The sequence below is a fragment of the Plectrocnemia conspersa genome, unplaced genomic scaffold (genome assembly GCF_051122295.1).
Source record: "Plectrocnemia conspersa isolate PC_06_02 unplaced genomic scaffold, ASM5112229v1 ptg000009l, whole genome shotgun sequence".
Classification (NCBI taxonomy): Eukaryota; Metazoa; Arthropoda; class Insecta; order Trichoptera; family Polycentropodidae; genus Plectrocnemia; species Plectrocnemia conspersa.
This window is the reverse complement of record NW_028277173.1, coordinates 8,229,306-8,250,668: the sequence shown is the minus strand read 5'-3', so window position 1 is coordinate 8,250,668 and position 21,363 is coordinate 8,229,306. Positions and strand designations below refer to the sequence as shown.

At 33.9% G+C, this 21,363-nt stretch overlaps 3 protein-coding genes across 4 annotated transcripts; 1 reads left to right on the top strand and 2 right to left on the bottom strand.

Annotated features, from left to right (window-relative positions):
• The first annotated feature begins 579 nt into the window (after nucleotides 1-579).
• On the top strand, nucleotides 580-9,043 carry LOC148231811 (uncharacterized). Of its 2 annotated transcripts, XM_088193474.1 has the most exons (22): nucleotides 580-1,390; nucleotides 1,461-1,586; nucleotides 1,821-1,949; nucleotides 2,031-2,376; nucleotides 2,441-2,617; nucleotides 2,702-2,814; nucleotides 3,001-3,191; nucleotides 3,255-3,390; nucleotides 3,462-3,634; nucleotides 3,697-3,843; nucleotides 3,908-4,214; nucleotides 6,473-6,538; nucleotides 6,603-6,741; nucleotides 6,811-6,882; nucleotides 6,950-7,065; nucleotides 7,126-7,479; nucleotides 7,570-7,713; nucleotides 7,773-7,872; nucleotides 8,099-8,181; nucleotides 8,258-8,326; nucleotides 8,386-8,482; nucleotides 8,548-9,043. In XM_088193474.1, the coding sequence occupies exons 1-22, from the start codon at nucleotides 782-784 to the stop codon at nucleotides 8,730-8,732; spliced, it is 3,879 nt and encodes a 1,292-aa protein (XP_088049600.1). In that variant the 5' UTR covers nucleotides 580-781; the 3' UTR covers nucleotides 8,733-9,043. The 2 variants fall into 2 exon arrangements, with proteins under 2 accessions (XP_088049600.1, XP_088049601.1); XM_088193475.1 differs by lacking the exon at nucleotides 6,473-6,538.
• LOC148231810 (E3 ubiquitin-protein ligase RMND5A-like) lies at nucleotides 9,037-13,047 on the bottom strand. The gene is made up of 9 exons (XM_088193476.1): nucleotides 12,884-13,047; nucleotides 11,127-11,216; nucleotides 10,861-11,054; nucleotides 10,636-10,793; nucleotides 10,471-10,568; nucleotides 10,209-10,356; nucleotides 9,918-10,035; nucleotides 9,709-9,851; nucleotides 9,037-9,647 (listed from the first exon to the last, which is right to left on the bottom strand). The coding sequence occupies exons 1-9, from the start codon at nucleotides 13,020-13,022 to the stop codon at nucleotides 9,584-9,586; spliced, it is 1,152 nt and encodes a 383-aa protein (XP_088049602.1). The 5' UTR covers nucleotides 13,023-13,047; the 3' UTR covers nucleotides 9,037-9,583.
• Nucleotides 13,048-17,452: 4,405 nt separating this feature from the next.
• Nucleotides 17,453-19,996, bottom strand: LOC148231809 (uncharacterized). The gene is made up of 13 exons (XM_088192369.1): nucleotides 19,894-19,996; nucleotides 19,709-19,833; nucleotides 19,520-19,638; nucleotides 19,299-19,454; nucleotides 19,124-19,225; nucleotides 18,938-19,059; nucleotides 18,641-18,860; nucleotides 18,454-18,570; nucleotides 18,236-18,384; nucleotides 18,116-18,163; nucleotides 18,012-18,056; nucleotides 17,892-17,936; nucleotides 17,453-17,822 (listed from the first exon to the last, which is right to left on the bottom strand). The coding sequence occupies exons 2-13, from the start codon at nucleotides 19,755-19,757 to the stop codon at nucleotides 17,585-17,587; spliced, it is 1,410 nt and encodes a 469-aa protein (XP_088048495.1). The 5' UTR covers nucleotides 19,758-19,833; nucleotides 19,894-19,996; the 3' UTR covers nucleotides 17,453-17,584.
• Nucleotides 19,997-21,363: the final 1,367 nt, after the last annotated feature.

Here is a 21,363-nt window from a genome sequence, read left to right as displayed (position 1 = left end):
TGAGAATTTATCCGTAACATTCAAGAGATAATACCAAACTGATGTCTTTGTTTCCGTTAGTTTCATATGCTTTTCATATTTAGGTTTATCTTTTTCAAGGTCCCTCATTTCTTTCTAACAATATACGTTTTGCTTTAAATACGACATGTAAACTAAAAAAAGCAATTAAATACCGAAAATTTCAAAAATACCGGTATATTGAAGCATCCGTTTTGATACATTGTACATCTTTGAATTTCGGAGATTTTTGATTGGTCATCGACAAATGTTGCTGTAGTGTTAATTGAAACTTCTGGTAGATCATTGATATAGAAGGTAGAGGAGTGGAGCCAGTACACTTCCCTGAGGTACACCAGCGTTAATCTTTTGTTGTTTAATTTAAAATTAGCAATCTTCAAGGTGTAATTTTTTGGTTTAATCCGTCATCGAATGCTTGTCCAAAGCATAAATAATTAAAGCGATATTTACGAATATTCTGATTTGAAATTATTTATTTTTGCATGTATTTATGTTTTTATTTGGCACAGTAAGGAAAAGGCTAACTCTATTTTTTCCCCAGATTTTTGATAAATATTTATTAGTACACTGGCAACCCACGAAATGTCAAATGTTTAATTAATTTAAAATAAACAGTATTTTTGTAATTTTGTTACTTTTGTCGGATGCTGACTTATCGTGAGGTCGTAAATTGTTTCGTTCGCGGCCGAAGCGCGTACTGAGAAGAACGGAGAAAGCTGAAAAAAGCGTGCGGCGTCTCGTCGAGCTGTCGGCCTGCGGAACGATGCCGTCGGAGGCGCCCGGGGCGTCCTCGGGCTCCGGCTCGGGTTCGGGCACCGGCTCCGGCTCCGGCTCGGACTCCGACTCGTCCTCGTCCGGGGGCACGGAGCGCGCTACGGTGTTGGGCGCTTCGTTCCGGCTGCCTCGAGAGCTTTGCGAGAGACCGGCCATATTCCGCGAGTTTCTATCGACGGACGCGTGGGCCGTGCTGTCGGAGGCCGAGCGCCGGCACCTGCGCCGCTTTCTGCCGGACTTCCAGGAGAACGACGCCGAAGAGAAGGAGAAGACTGTGCAGCGTTTGTTCGCCAGAGACAATTTCAAATTCTCCTCGCCCTTGGATCAATTCCACGCACGCTTACGCGCCGGAGCCTACAGGCCCGGGGGTGCCAGGTTGCGCAAAGCCGCAGCGGCAGCCGCAGCGGCGTTGGCCAAAAGAAAGCGGAGGCGGACATGGCGTCGCACCCTACGAGACGTCACAGCGAGCCGAGAGAGACTGCTCGCTCTCGCTGACGCCGCGCCGCCGCCCCTCGCTTCCCTGACTCCACCCGCTCCTCCACCGCCCGAACCCAGAATAAGGCGCATCGACGATCGTACCAGGCGACGATATTTTCAAGTATAACCATTCATAAATTGTGCAATATCGTTTCGTTGACAAAAAAATTAACAAAACTTGCCATTTTCAGGAATTAGCGTCTATAAGAAGTCAAGTTTACGGCGACGATGCCATCGTCTCTGATGACGAAACGTACCCAGAAGGTCCTCCGCCGCCTTTGCCCAAACAGTATTGCAAATATCTTAACGAATTGCAGGTAATTTTTTAATATTCAATTTATTATTCCTTTCCAGTCATACCCCAATTTTGTTTTGTTCAAAATTTAATAAAGTTAACTGATATTTGTTTGATAATCTGCCTTTGTGTGTATAAAATACTGTGATACAAATCAAATCAGAAACCCATCAATTTAACGGGTTAATGATTTAATACAGCACAATCAACTTTTTGAGCTAATTTTCATATTTTTTACTTACCACTGCGTACTTAGGATGATAATGCAACTATTATATCAACATTCGGACGAGGATTACATTTCATTAATGGCACAACGTGTTTCAACGAAGAATGGAAACGACGAGCGTTATCGATGCACAGAAAAAAGCGCGATATGCGTCCGGTATTTATTTTTTAAATATTATACATGCATATTCTTACACTATGAAGTTTACTTAAACGATGTTTTATTGTATAATTTTAGAACAGTTTAGAATTAATCACCAATGGAATAACACTAGGGTCGGTCAGAAACCGCACCGGGGAAGCATACATCAGAAACGAAATGGTTCCATTCGGAAGCAAAGTCTCGCCGAATAAAATTAAACGAATTAGACCGACACCTCCCGTGATCGTCCCTAAAGCGCCGCCTCCTCAAAGCGAGTCAGAATCAGACGGAGAACTGAGTAGAAATAAAACCCCGATATTTTCGACGCCCGTTTTAAATAACTCGAATGCGATCGTATCCAATTCGATGACAACTGCGACATCTTTACCGCCGCCTCTAGTTCTTGTCGTTCCCAAGACTGAAATCGTTCAAGATAACACAGGTTTCGGTCGAATAAACGAGTAGTATAAAAGCTTACCTCTACTTATTATATTATTAATTTGCAGCTGCTGATGAAGAAATCGGATTGCAGTTGGTTCAAGCGACGCAAGCTTGCTTCTTTTCTGTGATCAGAGACTTGGTTTGCAGTACTCAACGTCATTGTCTTCCGCTTCACTCGCTGGAGTCGCGATTGCGCAATTGGCGTCAAAATCCAATTGCGCCATTGAATCATTGGTATTCTGGTAATTTATTGCAATACTTTCACTCTTTCACATTTTACAACTATGAAATTGATAAAATGCTTACTGTTCATTTAATATGTGCAGGTGTCGAAGATTGGATCAAGGCGTTACCTTCAGCTGTGTCGTTTCTAAGCGGGGAGTCTTTGCCACAATCAGAAGATTTTGTGCCATATCTGCAATACAAACCTGCTACTCAAGTGTGTATTATATATCGAGAAATATATTGAATATTTGTTAATATGTCATGGAGTTTTCTAGAACCAAAATTTATTTTATTTGTTTTAATAACACATGTTTAAATAAAGACAAAATATATAACATAAAATGTTCAAGAAAGCTCAACAAGCGACTGTTGTAAAAGGTTTTTATTATTGCATTTTTAGGTGTATCAATGGATAGGAGCTGGTCGCGATTCTGATGCATTGCTATCGCCGCTATGTACACAGTGGCTTTCTCAACGACATACTTCATCAGCTCCAACTCCTGTAAATGTACAGCCAGTGCCCGAAGTGCCCACTATTGCACCTTCAACTGAAAACGTCGAAGTTCAAACTTCCGCGCAACAGATTAATAAGTAATTTATTTTCACATTTATATTATGTATAATTGAGATTAACATTTTGATATCTGAATAAAGATGGAACAATAGATGGCAGATAACGACCGATGAGTTGGAAGCTTTCCGGGTGCAAGAAGTTGCTCGTTTTCAACGCCCGCACCGTTCGTTCGTTTATCACTTACCTCGTGGAAAAGTAGTCGTCGGACCGTTGAAGGTTAATTTCAAGAAATCACTTACGATAGTTACAAGATCACTTTTAAAGTGTTATTTTTTTAATTATTTTAGGGTGTTTATGGATGCGACGAACCCGGCAGCGGAACCAGTCGAGTCGCTAGAGGCCATACTTTATTAACGGCAACCAGGCCGCGTCACGTTACTCTACTATCGTTGGTGAGGGACGCTGTGGCTTGCCTTCCCGGCGGCGAAGGCACACGAGCGCATATAACAGGCTTAGTTAGGTAATAAGAATACTGTTAAACCTAACCAATTATCGTCTTTAATAAAACAACATTATCTTTAGACGATCACAGTACATAGTTGCCGACGCTAGCGAACAAGCACTCCAGGCTGCCGTCAGCGGCGCTCTTGATCGCATGCACGCGGCTCCCGATCCTTGCGTTCATTACTTACCGCCTCGTAAGTTGTGGGTCTATCTTCATGGCGAAAGGTACATTTTTTATACAATAAAACATATCAAATGTTTGTTTATTTTATATATTATATTGTCGTAGGACTGAAGAAGAGTTTGAGAGGTTGCATGCCGAAATACAAATTCAAAATAAGAACAAAGCATCTGCAAACATTCAACATAAAAAAAGCTCAGCCGGCTCTAAAACGAAGCAGTCACGTAACAAAGTTATGAAACCGCCGGTGGAGAACACGGGTGTGACAACTCATATCGAAGAGGAGATGGAAGGAGAAGAGATCAACGTCGATGTCGAAAGTCCTGATATATCAACGACACCTCTAAAAATGGAGAAACTTTCGCCATCTCTCACTACTATCGCAACGTCGGCTTCGTCACTTCCAATGGAAACAGTAAACATTGTTTTTGAATCGTTATTTCATTATATTGTATACCAGCACAAGTACAATATTTTATTATTTATTTATAGAAAACCATTGTTTATTCACAAGTATTTTTTTTAACAACAGATTTCAATAATATTGACGTTATGTTACTCAAAACTTCTACAGTTAACCCTTTCACTGCGGATGGCTTCTATAGGTGTCACAAGAAAATTGCCGGTACTCATTGGGCACTAAAGGTGCCATAAACCTTTGAGCATAATAATATTGTTATTTAGTATAATTTAAGGCTGTAAATCAATTGAATTTATTGAACCATAATATTTTTTAAAAATGTGGCATGTAACAACATTTCGAAATGGTGCGCAAAAATATCATAATAGAAGGAATCTCTTTTCCAATTAAACCATTTGTGCTAAAGCGTATGTTATTACTACATATTAAAAAAGCCAGCATCATAGATCTATCTATATAGTATGTTATTATTTACCAATTATTTCTAGGAAATCAACATTTATTTTCTAAAGTGCTGCGTATGTCAGTTAGTATGGTATTCTCTTTGCAGATTTTTGTGTAACTGTAGAACATCATGGATGATGTCTTAATGTTACTCGGCGATTTACTTTCACAATGCTTTTAACTGCTGCAATGGCTTCATTCTCTGACCTTATAGAAATTTCTAGTCCACTTGTATACTTGCTGGAATGACACGAGTCATCAATTTCGTTCGTCGATGAATTTCACTACTTAACCCTTTTCAGTCCTATGTCAAGTCTAACTCGACATTGATTTTATTCTGGTGGGTCCTGTGCTGAGTCTGACTCGACATTTTAATAATATATTAACCCTTTGAACTCCTATGTCGAAATACTCGACATCGGTTTTTTTACCAGCAACATCTATATCGAGGTGTGCTCGACATTTTTTTCAAGCTATTTTATAAATAATTTAAATCTATTTTCATATTTTTTTTATTGGAAACATCAGGTAATGGTTTAAAAAGATACCGATTACTCATTCCACGACCAAATATCCATTCATTCTATATCTGTAATTAACAATTGACCGTTGGGTCGTTTTTTCGCCGTATGATGTGCGAAAACTGGCTGTTTCGCAAGAACTTTGTACAACACAGATGTAACAAAAAAGTATGATAACTTATCATTATTTAGTTAATTATATATTAATATTAGTGTTTTTTTTTTAATTTATAATACTGAAGGATGCGTCAAACTAGCAAATATGAATTTGAATGTAGTGAAGATGCTGACTATTATATGTATATTTTAGATAAAGCTTTTTAGAACAATAAGAAATACGTAGGGTATGTTCCGAATATGGAAACCTTTTGGTTACGGGTCTTTCATTTCAGAATGAACTTTTAGTAAAGGATTTTTTTTAATAAATATTCTGGGTATTTTATTTAGAATATATATTCAAATGTATCACAATCAGAATTTGGGGATTAGAACCGCAAAAGTCGCAAAGGAAAATAAGAAATGACATATTATTACGAAACTTTCTAGCTTTCTTTCAAGCGATTGTTTTAAAAATGTATCATACTAAATTTATTAAAAATAATTTGTAAAATAAATGTGCAATATACACATTTGAGTCAACATAACTCATATCCCCTTTTATATGTATATCAAAACCTGTTTTTTCCTTTGTATTACTTCAAACATAATTATTGCCAAATTCGCTGAAAAACTTTTGAAAAGGTCTTTGGAGTGCAAAGGGTTAATTGTAGCACATATTTTTTTTACTCGTGTTTAAAACAGATATTGGAAAGGAATGTCCATGTTTTTTTGAGAATTTACAATATTTCTCCTACCTGCTAGGGTTCATTCAAAACAAGCAATAGCGCTCGCAGTGTGCATGTAAATTTTTTTGTACAGAAGTGAACGTTACCATAAATATAAAATGCCTAAAATTGTGAAAAAAATATTGACATACGATAGTTATATGCATGAACTAGATGTTGAATTTAACTCATTAGTTGTTAGTGAAGAAACATAATGTTGGTGTAGTGAAAATAAACAATAAAATAAAAGTCTGATCCTGGAACATCAATCTTCCCTCTCATGTCAGAAAAAATGTTTTTTTTTTCTGAAATTACTGCAATTAGGGACGGAATATTATTTTTATGACTAAAGTGTTAAAAAACGAATGACACGGCACTTCTCCATTCTATGATATATATTCAGAAAATTTTGGATTCCCTCATATTTAATTATTTTTTTTAAACATTATCTGTATATTTTAAGAGTACTACTTCAATCATGTCGGGATCATCGTTATTACAGCAGAGACCGCCTTCATTTACCACAACGGTTATAACTCGTAGTAAACCTAAATCACATTTATTAATTTTTTTAATAATTAAATTTCTTTTAGATGCTAAAAAGAGGTGTTGCAACGATTCCGACTGGGACATCTCGCAGTGTAGTGCGGGTTTTATCTTCCACCACTTCTACGGGAAAATCTCTAATTAGCCCACATGCATTGAAATCAGCAACACCACCACCGACACCAGGTAAAAAATTACATTACCTTGAAAAAACATTGCATCTACTACTTACATGATTTTAAATTCTCATTTCAGATGCAAGTTCACGATCTGGAACTTTATCTCAAACCAAAGTGGTCGTTCAACGTCCAGGAGGACAAACTAGCGGTAACTACTTGAAGCTCATCATTATGCATCAATAACATTTGCGAATATTAATCATAAGGTTTTATAGGATCACTGAGCCTCATGCAACAACGTCGCTTGTTGGAATCGCTGATGAGACATCAACGACAACACGGTCAGCCGATGACGCACGATCAACTTCTTCACACAATAAATAACACACAAGTATTATTCATGTATATCCGAACTTTAAAAAAACGTTCCAAATATAATTTGTCTTCCTAGAAAATGTCTTCGTCTCCGTCATCGGTCACCACAACGTCTACTGTGTCAGTGTCTAAACCGAATGCTACCGCTCAAACTGCTGTACAACTCTCCGGTCAAACCGTGCAACTGTCGTCGGGTCAGACGGTCCAGTTAACGGGACAAACGGTTCAGTTAACTGGTCAAACTGTTCAACTAGGGGGGCAGACTGTGCAGTTGAGTGGACAGACGGTGCAAATCGGCGGACAAACTGTACAGCTGACTGGACAATCAATGCAGTTGTTGAATCAAACTCGAACAGAGACTGGAGTGCGATCGCCATCGCAGCGACAAACCTCGACACCCCTCGTTGCTAAGATTCTCACCAACACTCAAGTGAGTCGTTTATTAGATTAGATAATATTAAATCATTTGAAGATCAATTGAAAACGGTTACATACTCATTGCAAAATAATTATATTACAGATACGTAGCGGTGGAAACGTAGGCACCGGCAATCAATCGACGGGTTTGCGCCTCTCGGGTTTGAACCTAGCTCAACTGCAAGGAAAACCGTTGTTGTTACAGACGAATACATCGTCAAATAAGACTCAAAACATTCTCTTACAGGTAATACTTAATGATACATATTATAAATAAACACTAGTAAACTATGTGAATTTTTATAGACGAGTAATATAGAAAGCGGCAGTGGGACGGAACAGCGAACGACCACACCGAGGACGCCCACACCTACATCTCAACATACTTTACTTTTGAGCAATCTTGGTAAGTAATTTCTAGTGTGTGTCCATCTCTCGACTTGAAAAGACTCATTTCTTAGTAACGCATATTGGTGAAAGGTGTATTATGAGCGGCGAGATTATTTCCCTTTCGAAAGGGAAAAGATTTCATTGCACGGGCTCGGTTCTCATAAATATATCTACATATTATTTTAATCCTAATTAACAATGATTAAGTCATAACGTATTATAATCTGTATTTTTGACCGTAGGAGGTCAAGTAGTTCGCGTTGCTGGCTCTGGTACGTTATTAGGGCAGAGTTTACGATTACAATCGCCTAACTCTGGAGTACAGGTATATAAGACTCAAATTTATCTAAAATTATTGTTTATATATATAATTAATACATATGAAAAATAATAAATTTCAGGGTACCAGTGGTGTATTGCTCGGTGGAACTGCTCTCAAACTTCAAACTACACCGATTCGGTTACATCAAGTATGAAATCATTGATTAATTCAATTAAATGTATCTATATCAAACATTGTCTTTAATAGAATGTTGCCGGAAGTAGTGCATCTAATCGCGTATTGGTAACTCCAGGCCGACTGCATGGATTGAAATTGTTGCCAGTTCATCATTCAATTGGAAGAGGTATTAATATATTGTATATCATTGTGTGTAGGTGTATGAGTTATTTATATTCTCTTTTATGTTAGGGGGCAATGTAACCGGTCGTCAAGTTTATGCTCGTATTATTAATCCGGCATCTGTGAACGTGAGCGGAGGAAACACAGCCCCGACCCCTAGTTTAATAGTTGGAGTTAAATCTTCATCACCGGCGTCGACAGGATCACCAGCGAATGCAAATCCACCCTCGGGACAATTACCTCAAAACCGATGACAAATCTTAATACATAAGTATTATAAACAAAAAAGAGTATTGTTATACATTGAAAACGTCTGTGATAATCATGCGAAAAACTATAAACTTATTCATCGTCAAACACTACTATTACCATTTTATACCAATGAATGTTATGTAAATATTTATTTTTATATTTAAACGGCTCGAAGAAATATTAAATGTGTTTTACCATTTTAGTTATGTTTTTGAACAAATTGAGTCCTTTTGCTTTCAATATAATTTTAATGATTTTAGTTTACTAAAATTTCAGATTGTTTTTTATTTATTAAAAATACATACATTTAAAATTTTTCTTTTATTATTCATCAACAGTTCTTTAACGAGGCTGGTGAAAATAAACATGTCTATAGATGAAAATGCACAATGTTACTGCCGAGCGCAACGCAGAAATCACATTTATAAAAAAAAGTACACCGATTCTCGCGAATAAATTTAACTAATCAATTTTAAAATATTTGAGCAAATTTCTATTCGAATAGAAACGCAAAGGTGACACAAACAACACGTAACTGGAATAATTGAGTCTTATATTTTTTTTACAAATCTATCAGCCTTCAAAAGCTCACTTTAAACAATTTCTGTTATTCATCATATTAAATTAATTTAGTGAATAAATAAATATATTATTACAAAAAAATCAAAGATTTTAACTGAGCGAATATATTCTTTGTATAAAAAACTTACCAGTAAAAAATAATTTCTTTTAGATATCTATATACTAACTAATCGTTTTTATCACAAAATCAAATCAAGTACAAATCGTAATCGGCAATACCCTGTACGCTTTGTTTTGATAATATTATTATTTATATTGATATTTTGCTGATTCAAAAGTATATAACTTTTGCGTCGGATCGATTCTGATCCGTCGGACAGTACGGACACTTTAACCTGTAAAAATAAAATATACTAAATTACGAATCACAGTTCGATATAAAAATAAATACAATACCTCGAATTCCGACATAATTTATCTAAGGCCTCTCTGGAAATCACGTGACCGCAAATCAACTTCACTGGCGGATTCTCATCGGTGCTTTGCTGGCGAAGTATCGGGCATGCAAATATCGAGTGATCGCCTTTCACCATAGCGATCTAATCGACGGAATTTCATCAGTATAAAATGATATTTTTATTTAATACATTGAGAAATATACTAACGGGCAGCTCCTCTCTAGTTTTCCACGTGTGTATTCCGTGAGTTTGTGTTAATATGTCATGAATTTCTAATAATTTTGGAACAGCAGTAGTTCCAATATCAATTATACTTTCAATCGGACTAAAAATATGAAAAATTGTAACAAATTGTTGTATATCAGTGGTTTCCAAACTTAATCGTGTATATTAATATAAGTTAATTCATTATAAATTTATCTTGTAGAAAAAATATATATGTACTACTTTGAATACCACTGTTACAAACAATATTTTATAAAAAAAAATATGCTTTACCTAGTCGATGGATAGTTTAAAATTAAAGAAGCGTCTCTTAAAAACGTGTCTAAGCAATCGTTCCACAATACTTCGTCATTTAAGCTGATATACGAAGATGGTAGTAATCCACTCTCATAAACTAATAGGCACATTGTACGCTGCAGTTCTAAACAAAGAAACAATAAAATATTTAATTCCACTCCATATTCAATTTCAAAATCATTATAATTTGTATCTAAAAAAAATCTTATACCCCTTTCACGATAAAATACTAACAAACCTTGTTTGTGTTGATTGGCATACTGTGGGAAATTATCTTGAGCGTACTTAATAGCAGCCACGTGTCCTTGATTCGCAGTTACATTTCGAAAAATAAGTCTAAAAAAACAATCAATACACGTTACGATACATAAACTTGACTACTATTAAATATTGACGTGCAAACCTGTGCAATTTGAACATGGACTCTGAGTAATTTTCGCCATTCGAGCGACTCTGGAGCCATTCTAAAGCCGGATGAGGATTCCGTTGTTTGAAAGCTTCGATTACGTGGTGAAATTCTAGAAGCTCGTTAGCCTTCTCTGGCTTATTTATACCGGCTTCCTGTCAAAACAAGAATCGCAGATCGGTACGTAAATATAAAACGACTATTTTAAAAATACCAACTCACTTTTATCAACGTGTCCGCTACATCTGTGAAGCCGTGTCTATAAAGGTGTAGTAGTATAGACTGATCGACCAGCGAGTGTAGATGCGGTGTCATGAAAATGTCATCTCTCGGAGCCGCCGGCGATATGTCCGATATGAAATTGCGGTCGATGGACTTTCCAAGTCGCGAAATGAAAACATGTATATTTCTATGCTCTAAAATAGGCATACATCTCAATACGTGCATATTTTAAATAAACGAGCACATTAAACGTATGTTTTAAGAACCTGTCACAAACTGCTTGAGCATATCGTTGCATTGTACTAACAATTCTTTCACGGCCGATATCTGTTTCGTGGTCAGCATCTCGTTGGGTCCTGAAAATATAAACGATCAAATTAAAACTGTTAGAAAAGCTTCAGAATTTTATACAGATAGTGTTATATGTTGATTAACTAGTCTATAAAAGTCAATTGATCTGTTTTAATGGTCAATGTGCAATAATTGTTATGAGGGAAACTATAAAAGCATTTTCAAAACACGATTGAAAGTGTGTTCATTTAGGGTTAAGTCTTTGTTGTTTTCTAGTAGTTACAGCTTTTGTGGAGAAAATATTTTTAAAGGTTATAATGCCGAATTGCTCGCAATTAAGTGAAAATTAAAAAACTGATATCGTTGTGTATTCGGCAATGGGGTTTACGACAAGACAAATTTTGCAGTCTGTTGGTTGCAGTTGCAACCATTCAGCAGTTGGAAGATTTAAAAAAAAAAACATCGAAACAGGTTCAACAAATGGAGTTAAAGGTAGTGGGCGTAGAAAAATCATCTCATCCGGTGAAGATCGGCTGATATGTCGAATCTATTGTACTTACGCGATTGGCGTAAAATAGCAGTAGATATTACCAGCGACTTCAATGATACAAAAAACAAACAAACAACTCGCAGGTGTTTTAGGGACGAAGTTCTCTTCGGCCATATACCTGCTAAAAAGCCGTTATTGACCCAAAAAATGCGACAATCGGCAAAAAAAATGGACTTCTATCGATTGGAGTGAAAAAAAAGTGAAAAATTCCGTGATTATTGTATCTAGCCAAATAATCTGGGGATGCTTTTCGGAGTGGGAGCTCATATTTTACTAAATCTTTATGGATGATTCTGCACCCTGTCTTTGGGCGAAAATAGTCAAGTCATATTAATTTAAATCAATTCTATCAGTGTTTTAGAAATGAGATTAAAAATTTAAATTAAAGTAATTATTTAACAAAAGCTTTGAGATTATAAGGAAAAATGCGGAAATCTTTGGAGGACAATAAATTGATTGAATCTTTGATTAATTCTATGCCGTCGCGTTTTTCAACAAAATATAAATAAAAACTTATTAGTAATAATGCAAGTTCCTTTCTTTAAAAATAATTTTTGAATTTAATAATAAATTTTTATTTATGGGACTAAGTACACTAATTGTCTTTTTCAATTAGGAACATGAGTTTTATATTGACTTGATACACTTTGAAGTTGAACAACCTACATAAAAATTGCCGACTCAACTCCTTTCGAGTTTTACTTCTATTTCAAAGCTGTTACATTAAAAAACAAGTTCATTGTTTTCTTTTATAAAAAGATTTCATCACTCTGAACTGTTGGGAATTTGCGGATTAACTTTTTGTTTTTGTCCACCTTTGACAAAGTAACCTAAATGAAGAAAAAAATCCGAAACGACCTTGCAGCAATTTGTCTTCCTCAAACAAAAAATTTCGAGATGAAATTTTTATTTTTAGTTTCTTACTATAATAAAGTTTAAATCTATTTTTAAGAGTGCAACAAGCCCAGCGGGTCAAAATGTGCCATCTCACCGTTTCTCGTCGTAATAATGGTAAAAATCTCATATTATTGGAATAGAATTGAACAAAGTGAAAGGTGTACCGTCATCTCGAAATGAAAATTATGCAGTCGGAGAGCGAAGAAAAGGCTACGAAATAAGAAATAAGAAAGAAAGGCGCTCAGTTGTAAGGTTTGCGCGACGCAGGTTAGAATCGTCCATTACCCGAGTGCTTGGCGAGCTCGAGGGCGAGCAGGCGAACTCTTGCGGCTACGCCCACGACGGCCGCTCGCCCCCGACTCTCGGCCGCGGCCACCCTCGAAGCCGCCGCCTCCGCTTGCTCCGACACCAGCCGAACCGACATTTTCACTCACAGCTGACCGCGGTCCGCAGTCAATCCACGTCGACCATTTACCCACACACTCTTGTTTGTTTAATTATTAGAAAAAAATAAAAACTCGAATAGTTTAACTTTATTAGACCCGAATATTACAATTCCATTTTTAACATATCTATATTAATGATTTAATTATTTTTTTCACAACTTTTTACATGGGCTAATATTACATTATTTTTGTGACTATTTGTTATGGTTCGGCGAGCTGTTATAGGAAATTTTAGGGGTAGATTAGATGAGCCCATTCGGCAGCAATACACTTCTTAACATTAATATTATTCTGCATGAAAATTAAATAATATAATTTATTAAATTTATTTGAAAATTATGAAAGTCGGAGTGTAACAGTCAATGGCGAGAGAAATCGAAGATATTCATGTGGAAAACGTGTAGTACCAACAAGGCGCAAATTACCACAAATCGGATACAACGTTGGACGTTTTACGTGAAAAGCTCCCAGATCGTATTTTTTCACGTTTTGGTTACGTCAACTGGATGCCAAAATCATGCGATTTAGCGTCGTTAGATTTTTTTGTGGGGTTGCCGCTAAGATCATGTCTACGCCAACAAACCCGAAACGTTGGAGCACCTAAAAAACAACATCTGTCATAGCTGAGTCATCGAAACGATTGGCTGCTACACAAGGCCGGCCCTAGATTATTTGCCGCCCCAGGCAAAACTAAATTTGCGCCCCCCCCCCCCTCATTAGTACTTTAATAACTCGTTACATGAGCGCAAAAATATAATTCTAATTACCATACTACTTTTTGCGGTTGTGGATATTTAAGAATTTGTAGTTTTATTTTCGTCGCGATTTTTTACCCGTGAAATAATCTAAAGAGTGCACAGTAGTGTATACAAAAAAATAATATCAGATTATATTTTTTAACAATATTGTTTGATAATTTTAAGTGAAAATTGCGCCTTTATTTGGTATCACGGCGTCCCACAAGATCTAGCGCCCCAGGCGATCGCCTGTACTGCCTGCCCCTCGGGCCGGCCCTGCAGTGCTACAAATGGTCCAGAAGCGGCCATTTAATTGATATGATTTTTCAAAAAATCCGTGAATTTGTGCGTTTTTTTTATTTAGAAGTTAGGTAACTCTCTACTATCTGATTCATCCTCAACCTTTTCAGTAGTGGGTTGCTTATACACATTTGTTAATTTGCTAGTATTATATATATACCTGAGAGTAAGATAATTTTACGCATTTTTCATAATTTCTGTTGTTATTTATTTATAAATATTTTTAATTGCATTTGTAGTAAATTATAACGTTTTACTACTTTCATATATTTAACTCTTTTTTGTATAAGTATGTCTTAATAATTTATTTTGACACTTTTCTATTATTAAATTTCCTTAATTTATTATACATACTTTAATATATTATTCGGCTTTTGTGGAAACGAACGTCTAATTGAACGACAGCAACCTGATCAATTTTGAAACATTTAACATATTTTATAAGTTTTAAAATTTGTAGAAATAGTCTTACTGTGAATTTTTCTACAGCTGGTGTTGGACGATGTTAAAACACATTATTATTAAAAAAAATAGTAAGTGTGAAAATTTATAGAAATAAAATTGTGTTATTAACATGATTTTTATTAACAAAATAATAATAATAATAAACTTGTATTATATCTGTACATACATACATATATTTTATTGAATTGATTGATCGATTTTTTAAGATATTTAATTGGATTGCGTCCCATCTGTTTTAAACGCAATATAGAGAATTTAATTAAGATCACAAGTCGCCCTGTATATGTACATAGATGTATTATTATAATTTTGTATTCTCAACCCATATTTTGGTTTCAGTTTCAGTTTCAATCGAAACTAAAAAAATAATATTTTACTCGGTGACTCACTAGTGCTATCTCGACTCGACGAAAAACGTATCAAATATCGACGAATAGTGATATTGCTTTTTATTTATATAAGTTATTTACATATAAGCACTTGTATTACACATATTTGGTAAAATTAATTTAAACTTTAAATAACGAAAATTATGTTTAGAAAACAACTATATAATCATAAGTAACTCACGTGCTTTCATTTTTAACACGAGACACGCGATTTAAAACACTGAAGACTTAAATCTGACGCGATAAAACGATAACATTAAATCACGATTAACAATAAATTGATTAATCAAAATCATATCAGTGTACCTCAACCTTTTAACACCTGCGGCCCAACAAAAATGGTGTCAGCCATAAGTAAAAACCAATGTAGAAAGAATTATATTTATTAAATCTAATGTTATAAAATTATAAGTTTGGTTACATAACGCTACATTAACATCCATTCGATTTCTGTGTCGTCATTTCCGGAAACTCACTATTTCGACTATTCCTTTGTCTTTCGAGTGTAGCGGTGGATCCATGTTTCATCAACGGTTATGAATCAACGCAGAAACTTGTAATTACAACGGAAAAGTGCAAAACCAGTCATTGAATCGGCCACACGATTGCATTTATTCTGCACTGTGAGCAAACACGGCACCCATCTCACCAATATCTTTTTCCTACCCAATTTTTCGTGCAAAATTGAAACAACTAAGCCATATGATATTCCTGTAGCCTCAATTTTATTGCTTTTGCCGTGAATTTTTGACTTCTGAGAAAGGATACTTGTTTTTTGCGCCCTCCTATTGGTCAAAATTCGGTTTAGATATGCTTTATTTGATTCTTACTTATTGTAAGTCGTAATATTGTACTGAATGCTAGACGCCAAGCGTTTCCACTGCGATGGAACGTTTGGCGTCTAGCATTTGGCCAGAAACATGAATGTCATTTAATAAAATCGAATTATTAAAAAAACGATCACTGACTTTTGCTTCCCTTCTGGAAAAAGCTGTAATAGTATCCTTGTACAGCTAAATATGATTCAAGATATTTATCATGAAGAAAGATATGTATTCCGCTTGACAATATATTAGCTGGTGCAACTGATGGAGCTGCTTCAACGGTTGGTAGATATTGAAGATCTGTTTTAAAAAAGACATACCAAGTACTTTTTCGTAGATAGTAATTTATCGTCATCATTTAGTTACGAAACGATTCGGAATAAGTTTTGTAGAACTTACTCGTACAAGTTAGAAAATATTTCTGGTGAAATGGAAAAAATGAAAATAAAATAAAGCACATCCTATTGCATATACAAAAATATATTTGAAAAATAATTATGTAGATATTTCATTTAAAATTAATATACCTCAGTATCAGTGCCGGTCGGCGAAATAAATTCCCTCTCGTGTTAAGTAACTAGAGTGAATGAGAGATAGAGGCATGCAGTGCATGCCTCCCCATCTCTTTCACTCTATAGTCTATTTATTTTCAAGAGTCAGTGCGCAAGAACATTGTTTAACGCGTAATCATAACATGCTTTTAAATTTCTGCCCTGTGATTGGTCGTTTGCCGTAAGATCAATCGTTTCATTGAGAACGACCAATCACAAGGCAGAAATTTAAGAGCACATTTTGATTACGCGTTAAACAATGTTCTTGCGCACTGACTCTTGAAAATAAATAGACTATAGTTACTAACACGAGAGCAATCGAGAGGGAAGGTATTTCACCGACTGAAACTGGTCAGTATATAAAAAAAATTTAAAAAACAAAATGTCAGCTCAAAATGTAAATATGTATTTAAAACAAATACATACCTAAAAAATTGTATAAAATTAATAACATAATATAATTACAAATGCATAACCCAATTTTACGTTTTTTATTTAGAATTAAAATTCTTTTTGTATTTCTTCCAATGGGTTACATTAGTCAAGAACATCCATAAATAGTACATATATTTATATTAATTATATAAAATATAGCTCTTTACACTAGCTGATTCCTTGGTTTATTAAACAGCCCATTAATTAAGAACCTCCTCTACCATCAATCGCATTAAAAATTCAACGTAAAAAACCAATGAATATTATAATTTCTTCACAATATTTTAGTATTAATCCCACTTAAATACTGGAAAGTATTTCATTTTATATAAAAAGACAAGCTGTTTAAAATTTCCAAATTAATTATAATTGGGAAATAATATTTTTATATAATTAAAAACATTGGTACTAATCAGTCAAAAAGGTTATTTTTTTAATTTACATTATTACTTATATATTTTTACAGATTGTAGTATATATATATATATATATATATATTTTTTTAAATCTCGGGATTCATCGCGATTTATGCTTACTTGTATTCTATATTTCGGCCGTGATTTTCCGGCCATGATCACGAATTGCTTGCGACAGTCGCAAGCAATTTGTGATCATGGCCGGAAAATCACGGCCGAAATATAGAATACAAGTAAGCATAAATCGAGATGAATCCGGAGATTTAAAAAATAATTATACTCGCGAAAATCTAAAAATGCATATATATATATATATATATATATATTGATTGTATTAAACTAGTTATATTGAATAAAAACTGAGTTTATTGCTAAATTAGAACTATGCAAACAATTATTAATCTAAATAACAATACGCAAAAGCTAACGTTCACCTACAATTTGTTTACTTTTATTATACGCTTTCAGCTCCTTTTTCGTTAATGAGGTGATAAATGATTCATATTCTTGTAAATACGTTGTTTTTAAATGTTTTAATCGGCGTTTGTATGTCTTTTTTTCTGATTTAGTTAGTGCTTCCCAGGCTTCGCTCAATTCCTGTTTGTTTGTGTATTTAATATGTTTTTTACGCATATCCTTTTTGAATAACTTTATCGGCTCCCTATGAGAACATATATAAAAAATGGGTATGAAAAATATCAATGAGCATAACTGATTAAAATATATTTACTCGGGTGGCTGTTTCGGCTCTCTTGCCAGAGCTTCTTGTATGACTCTATAAAAGATAAATTTCTCATATAATAATCAGATTTATATTACATAAGCATATCTTTCAAGTTATATTATATACTTTGATTTGGGTTTGTCTTCAGAAATTTCTTCTACAGTTGTTTCACTAAAATATAAATTAATGTTTAAAAAACAGCTAAATTTTTTTATAATAAATTATCTTACATATTTTTTATTTTCCTTTGTTTCTTTTTAGGTATTTGACTTTCACCACTAAATTTTAAAAAGATATATAATTAGAAAACATAGTAAGATAATATAATATAACAATCATTACAAGCATACTCGTCATTTTTTCTTTTTTTTGCTTCAGTTTTATTCAGTGGAACTTCAATCCCTGAGGCTTTTAAAAACTCCGCACGTTCATCTAAAATATCATGTTTTTCTTGTTTCGATAAGCTTTTCCAGTGGGTCGATAGGGCTTTAAATCTTTTCTGAAATATTATTTTTTTAAATATTATAATTGTCATTTCACAAATGCAATAAAAACAACCATGTATTACGTCTGGGGGTAAGCTCTGAATTTCTTGACATTTCATCATTTTTTTGATATAAAAATTGTAGACACTGATAACGCCAGTTTTCGCCTTTGAGCTTTTGAGGTTTTTTTCAGGCTTACTCTGAAAGTGTATTATAAGTTTAATAACATGTTGAGAATTTATAATATTATTATTGATGATTGAATTTAACGTTTTGTTTTGCACGATTGAACCACTCTAATCTTTCCTCTTCGCCGAGTTCATTCCAATTCTTTGTATATTCTTTTACTAATTTTTTGAGAGGTTTATCGCTATTTTCTGCAATCAATAATATCTGATCATCCAGATATAACTTTAAGGCGCTTTCACTTATTACGTCGGCTTTCGTCAATTTTTTTTCTGCCAATGTTCCTTCATCTGGATGTTGGTTTCTATTGACAGATATAAATCGTAAGTTGTATATATTATGATTTATAATAGTAAATAAAAATACATATTTTACACTAACAAAAACGTTTTAAGTTTTATAACATATTCTTCCTTCAATAATCGGGATCGTTCTACATAAACCTTCTTTTCTTCGGCCGAAAGGGCTTTGTATGAATTTATAATTTTAGAGAAGATCTCCTTCTGTAAGTTTAAACTTTTGATTAACATCAAAGTTAGTTAGATTAAAGTAGATAGGACTACTCACAAATGATGCATCAGGATTTTGCTTTCGTATACTTTGATGTTGTTCTTTCGTATATATTTGAAGCCCACTCAAAGGTCTTTTAGGTTTATCGGGATGAGTGTTCTAAAAAAAAGAATTAAAAGGCAATGGAAGACTTCGATAATCTAAAAAAAAATTTGAAGAGGCTTATACTTACAGACGCCTTCTTGCTATAAAAATTTGTCCATGGACGATTGAGCCATATTTTGGCATCAGTGACCATTTCACTTAATAATCTAAATCTACGCAACCTACGCGATATTAACTCCCACATATTTTTACAATCTTCCTCAGTGTAATCGTCAAAAGTAATCTAAAAGCAAGTAATATATACAAATGAGCGACAATAAAAATCATAGTACATTATCTAAATTTTACCTTCTCCCATGGAATTTTATTTGCGCGCGACTTGAAAAACAGACGATCGTCATGAGGTATTTGTTCCTCCAACAGTTTTAACATCTTTAATATGTCACTTTCTGGCCAATTCAATGTATCTATGAAACATTACATATATAAATAACATTACAGGTAATATATTCCTATTTAAATATTATTTTTCTTTACCTAGAGAGTCATTATTTGTTATTTTATGATTTTTGCTGTTCGAAGCCATTTTTTTATTAATATAAAATATATCTTGTGTATATTTCAACAGAACGTAAACAACGTCAAATAAAGTAAATTAAAACCTAACGCGAACAAAGTTTGTTTAAAATTCATATATTATACTTCACGAATAAAATTATAACTTTTTTATTCATCAAATAATCTGTTCTACTAATCACAACACTATTGCCGCGCCAATGAATATAGGTTATGACTGTGAAGCGTCGTTAATGTCTTAATAATAACAGGACAAAGTTCGACCATGACACATTGCAAAATATTTATTTTTTTTGTATACAAAAATGCTTCAATGAAATAATAATTTTAAGCAAATTTTATAATTTACTTTTGATACTGAAAATACGTTTCATCTATGAAGTACTTGCTAATTATTTCGGTGCCACGCTCAAAAACCAGATTGTTATGAACATAATATCTGGCTTTTGGCTCTAATGTCAGCAAAAGTGGCTAATAAAGTTTTGCAAAATAAATTCGTTTTGCAATTTAAGACTTAGTTTTTTCCCCCAAACATAAGTTGAAAATCACAATTAATCAGTGTCGTCGTGTATTATTCAGTGTTATCGACGACACTGATAAACCGTAAATTGAAATTTTTTAAATCGCGCACGGTGACAAAAAACTAAGTTTTAAATTTAAAAAAATGTTTAAAACCATTGGTTTCTGAGCGTGCGTCGATATAATTAATAAATACCGAATAATCAGATTTTTTGATATCTCGAAAATAGTGCTTTTCGTTTTTTGAGTTATTATTATTATTAAATTTTAAAACTCAGGTAAGGCGGTTTCCATCAATAATTTTTTACACACTTTTGTATAACGTCAGATTTTGTTGACGCATGTTTCGTCTATTGTATGTGCTCGCGACGATATTTATTGATAAACGACTTTGCGCGATGATTTCGAGGGATAAACGTAGATTATTTCGACATTAGAAGAATTAAATTTTTTTCATAAAAAATCTGTTGCGTGCTAGTTAGTTTTTAGATATAGATTTTTTTATGTTATGTTTATGTTTTATGTGTATGTTCAGCTTATAAATATAAGCTAAATAAATTTAAAAAAATAATATTCTCTTTTAATTTTTGGAATATAACCTCATTCGTTTCCATTATTATCATTTCTACGGTACAATTCTTGTATAATTGTTTGCAAATGCTCATGAGTGAAGCGGTACCTATATTCGTTCCAACGTCTGTTTCTTTTCAATTTTTTTCTGAGTTGAAACCGCAATAGTTATTGCAATAAATGCCATATCTGTGCTCGAAATCATCTTGACAGATCGGTAGGTATTAAAAGCAGGGTTATCAACCGTCTCGGATTTCCCGAGATTGTATCGTTAAGACTTTTGAGAGTTAAATTTGAAATGTGTTTTTTCAAAATATCCCATCGATACGTGAAAATAAAAAAAATATATAGCTCCTGAATAATAACAAAAATCAAATATTTCTCCACTACTATTTGCAGCATCACTTACAACTAAATTCAAAGTATGAGCATTACAAGGAACAAAAAGTGCTCTTGGATTAATGTCTAATATGCGCTTTTGAAGTTACTTTTCGTTTCAAAACATCAAATATTCACAAAAACTGTAC

Excerpts from the sequence above, each read along its gene's own strand:
- LOC148231810 (XM_088193476.1), bottom strand. The coding sequence starts at position 13,022 with ATGTCGGTTCGGCTGGTGTCGGAGCAAGCGGAGGCGGCGGCTTCGAGG. Across the intron at positions 10,036-10,208 it reads TTAAACTATCCATCGACTAG|TCCGATTGAAAGTATAATTG; the intron begins GTAAAGCATATT and ends TCATATTTTTAG. Across the intron at positions 9,852-9,917 it reads AAACTAGAGAGGAGCTGCCC|ATCGCTATGGTGAAAGGCGA; the intron begins GTTAGTATATTT and ends TCCGTCGATTAG.
- LOC148231809 (XM_088192369.1), bottom strand. The coding sequence starts at position 19,757 with ATGGCTTCGAACAGCAAAAATCATAAAATAACAAATAATGACTCTCTA. Across the intron at positions 19,226-19,298 it reads TTTATAGCAAGAAGGCGTCT|AACACTCATCCCGATAAACC; the intron begins GTAAGTATAAGC and ends TCTTTTTTTTAG. Across the intron at positions 18,164-18,235 it reads AAAAAAAGAAAAAATGACGA|TGGTGAAAGTCAAATACCTA; the intron begins GTATGCTTGTAA and ends TTTAAAATTTAG.
- LOC148231811 (XM_088193474.1), top strand. The coding sequence starts at position 782 with ATGCCGTCGGAGGCGCCCGGGGCGTCCTCGGGCTCCGGCTCGGGTTCG. Across the intron at positions 7,066-7,125 it reads ACACAATAAATAACACACAA|AAAATGTCTTCGTCTCCGTC; the intron begins GTATTATTCATG and ends TTGTCTTCCTAG. Across the intron at positions 7,873-8,098 it reads TTTACTTTTGAGCAATCTTG|GAGGTCAAGTAGTTCGCGTT; the intron begins GTAAGTAATTTC and ends TTTTGACCGTAG.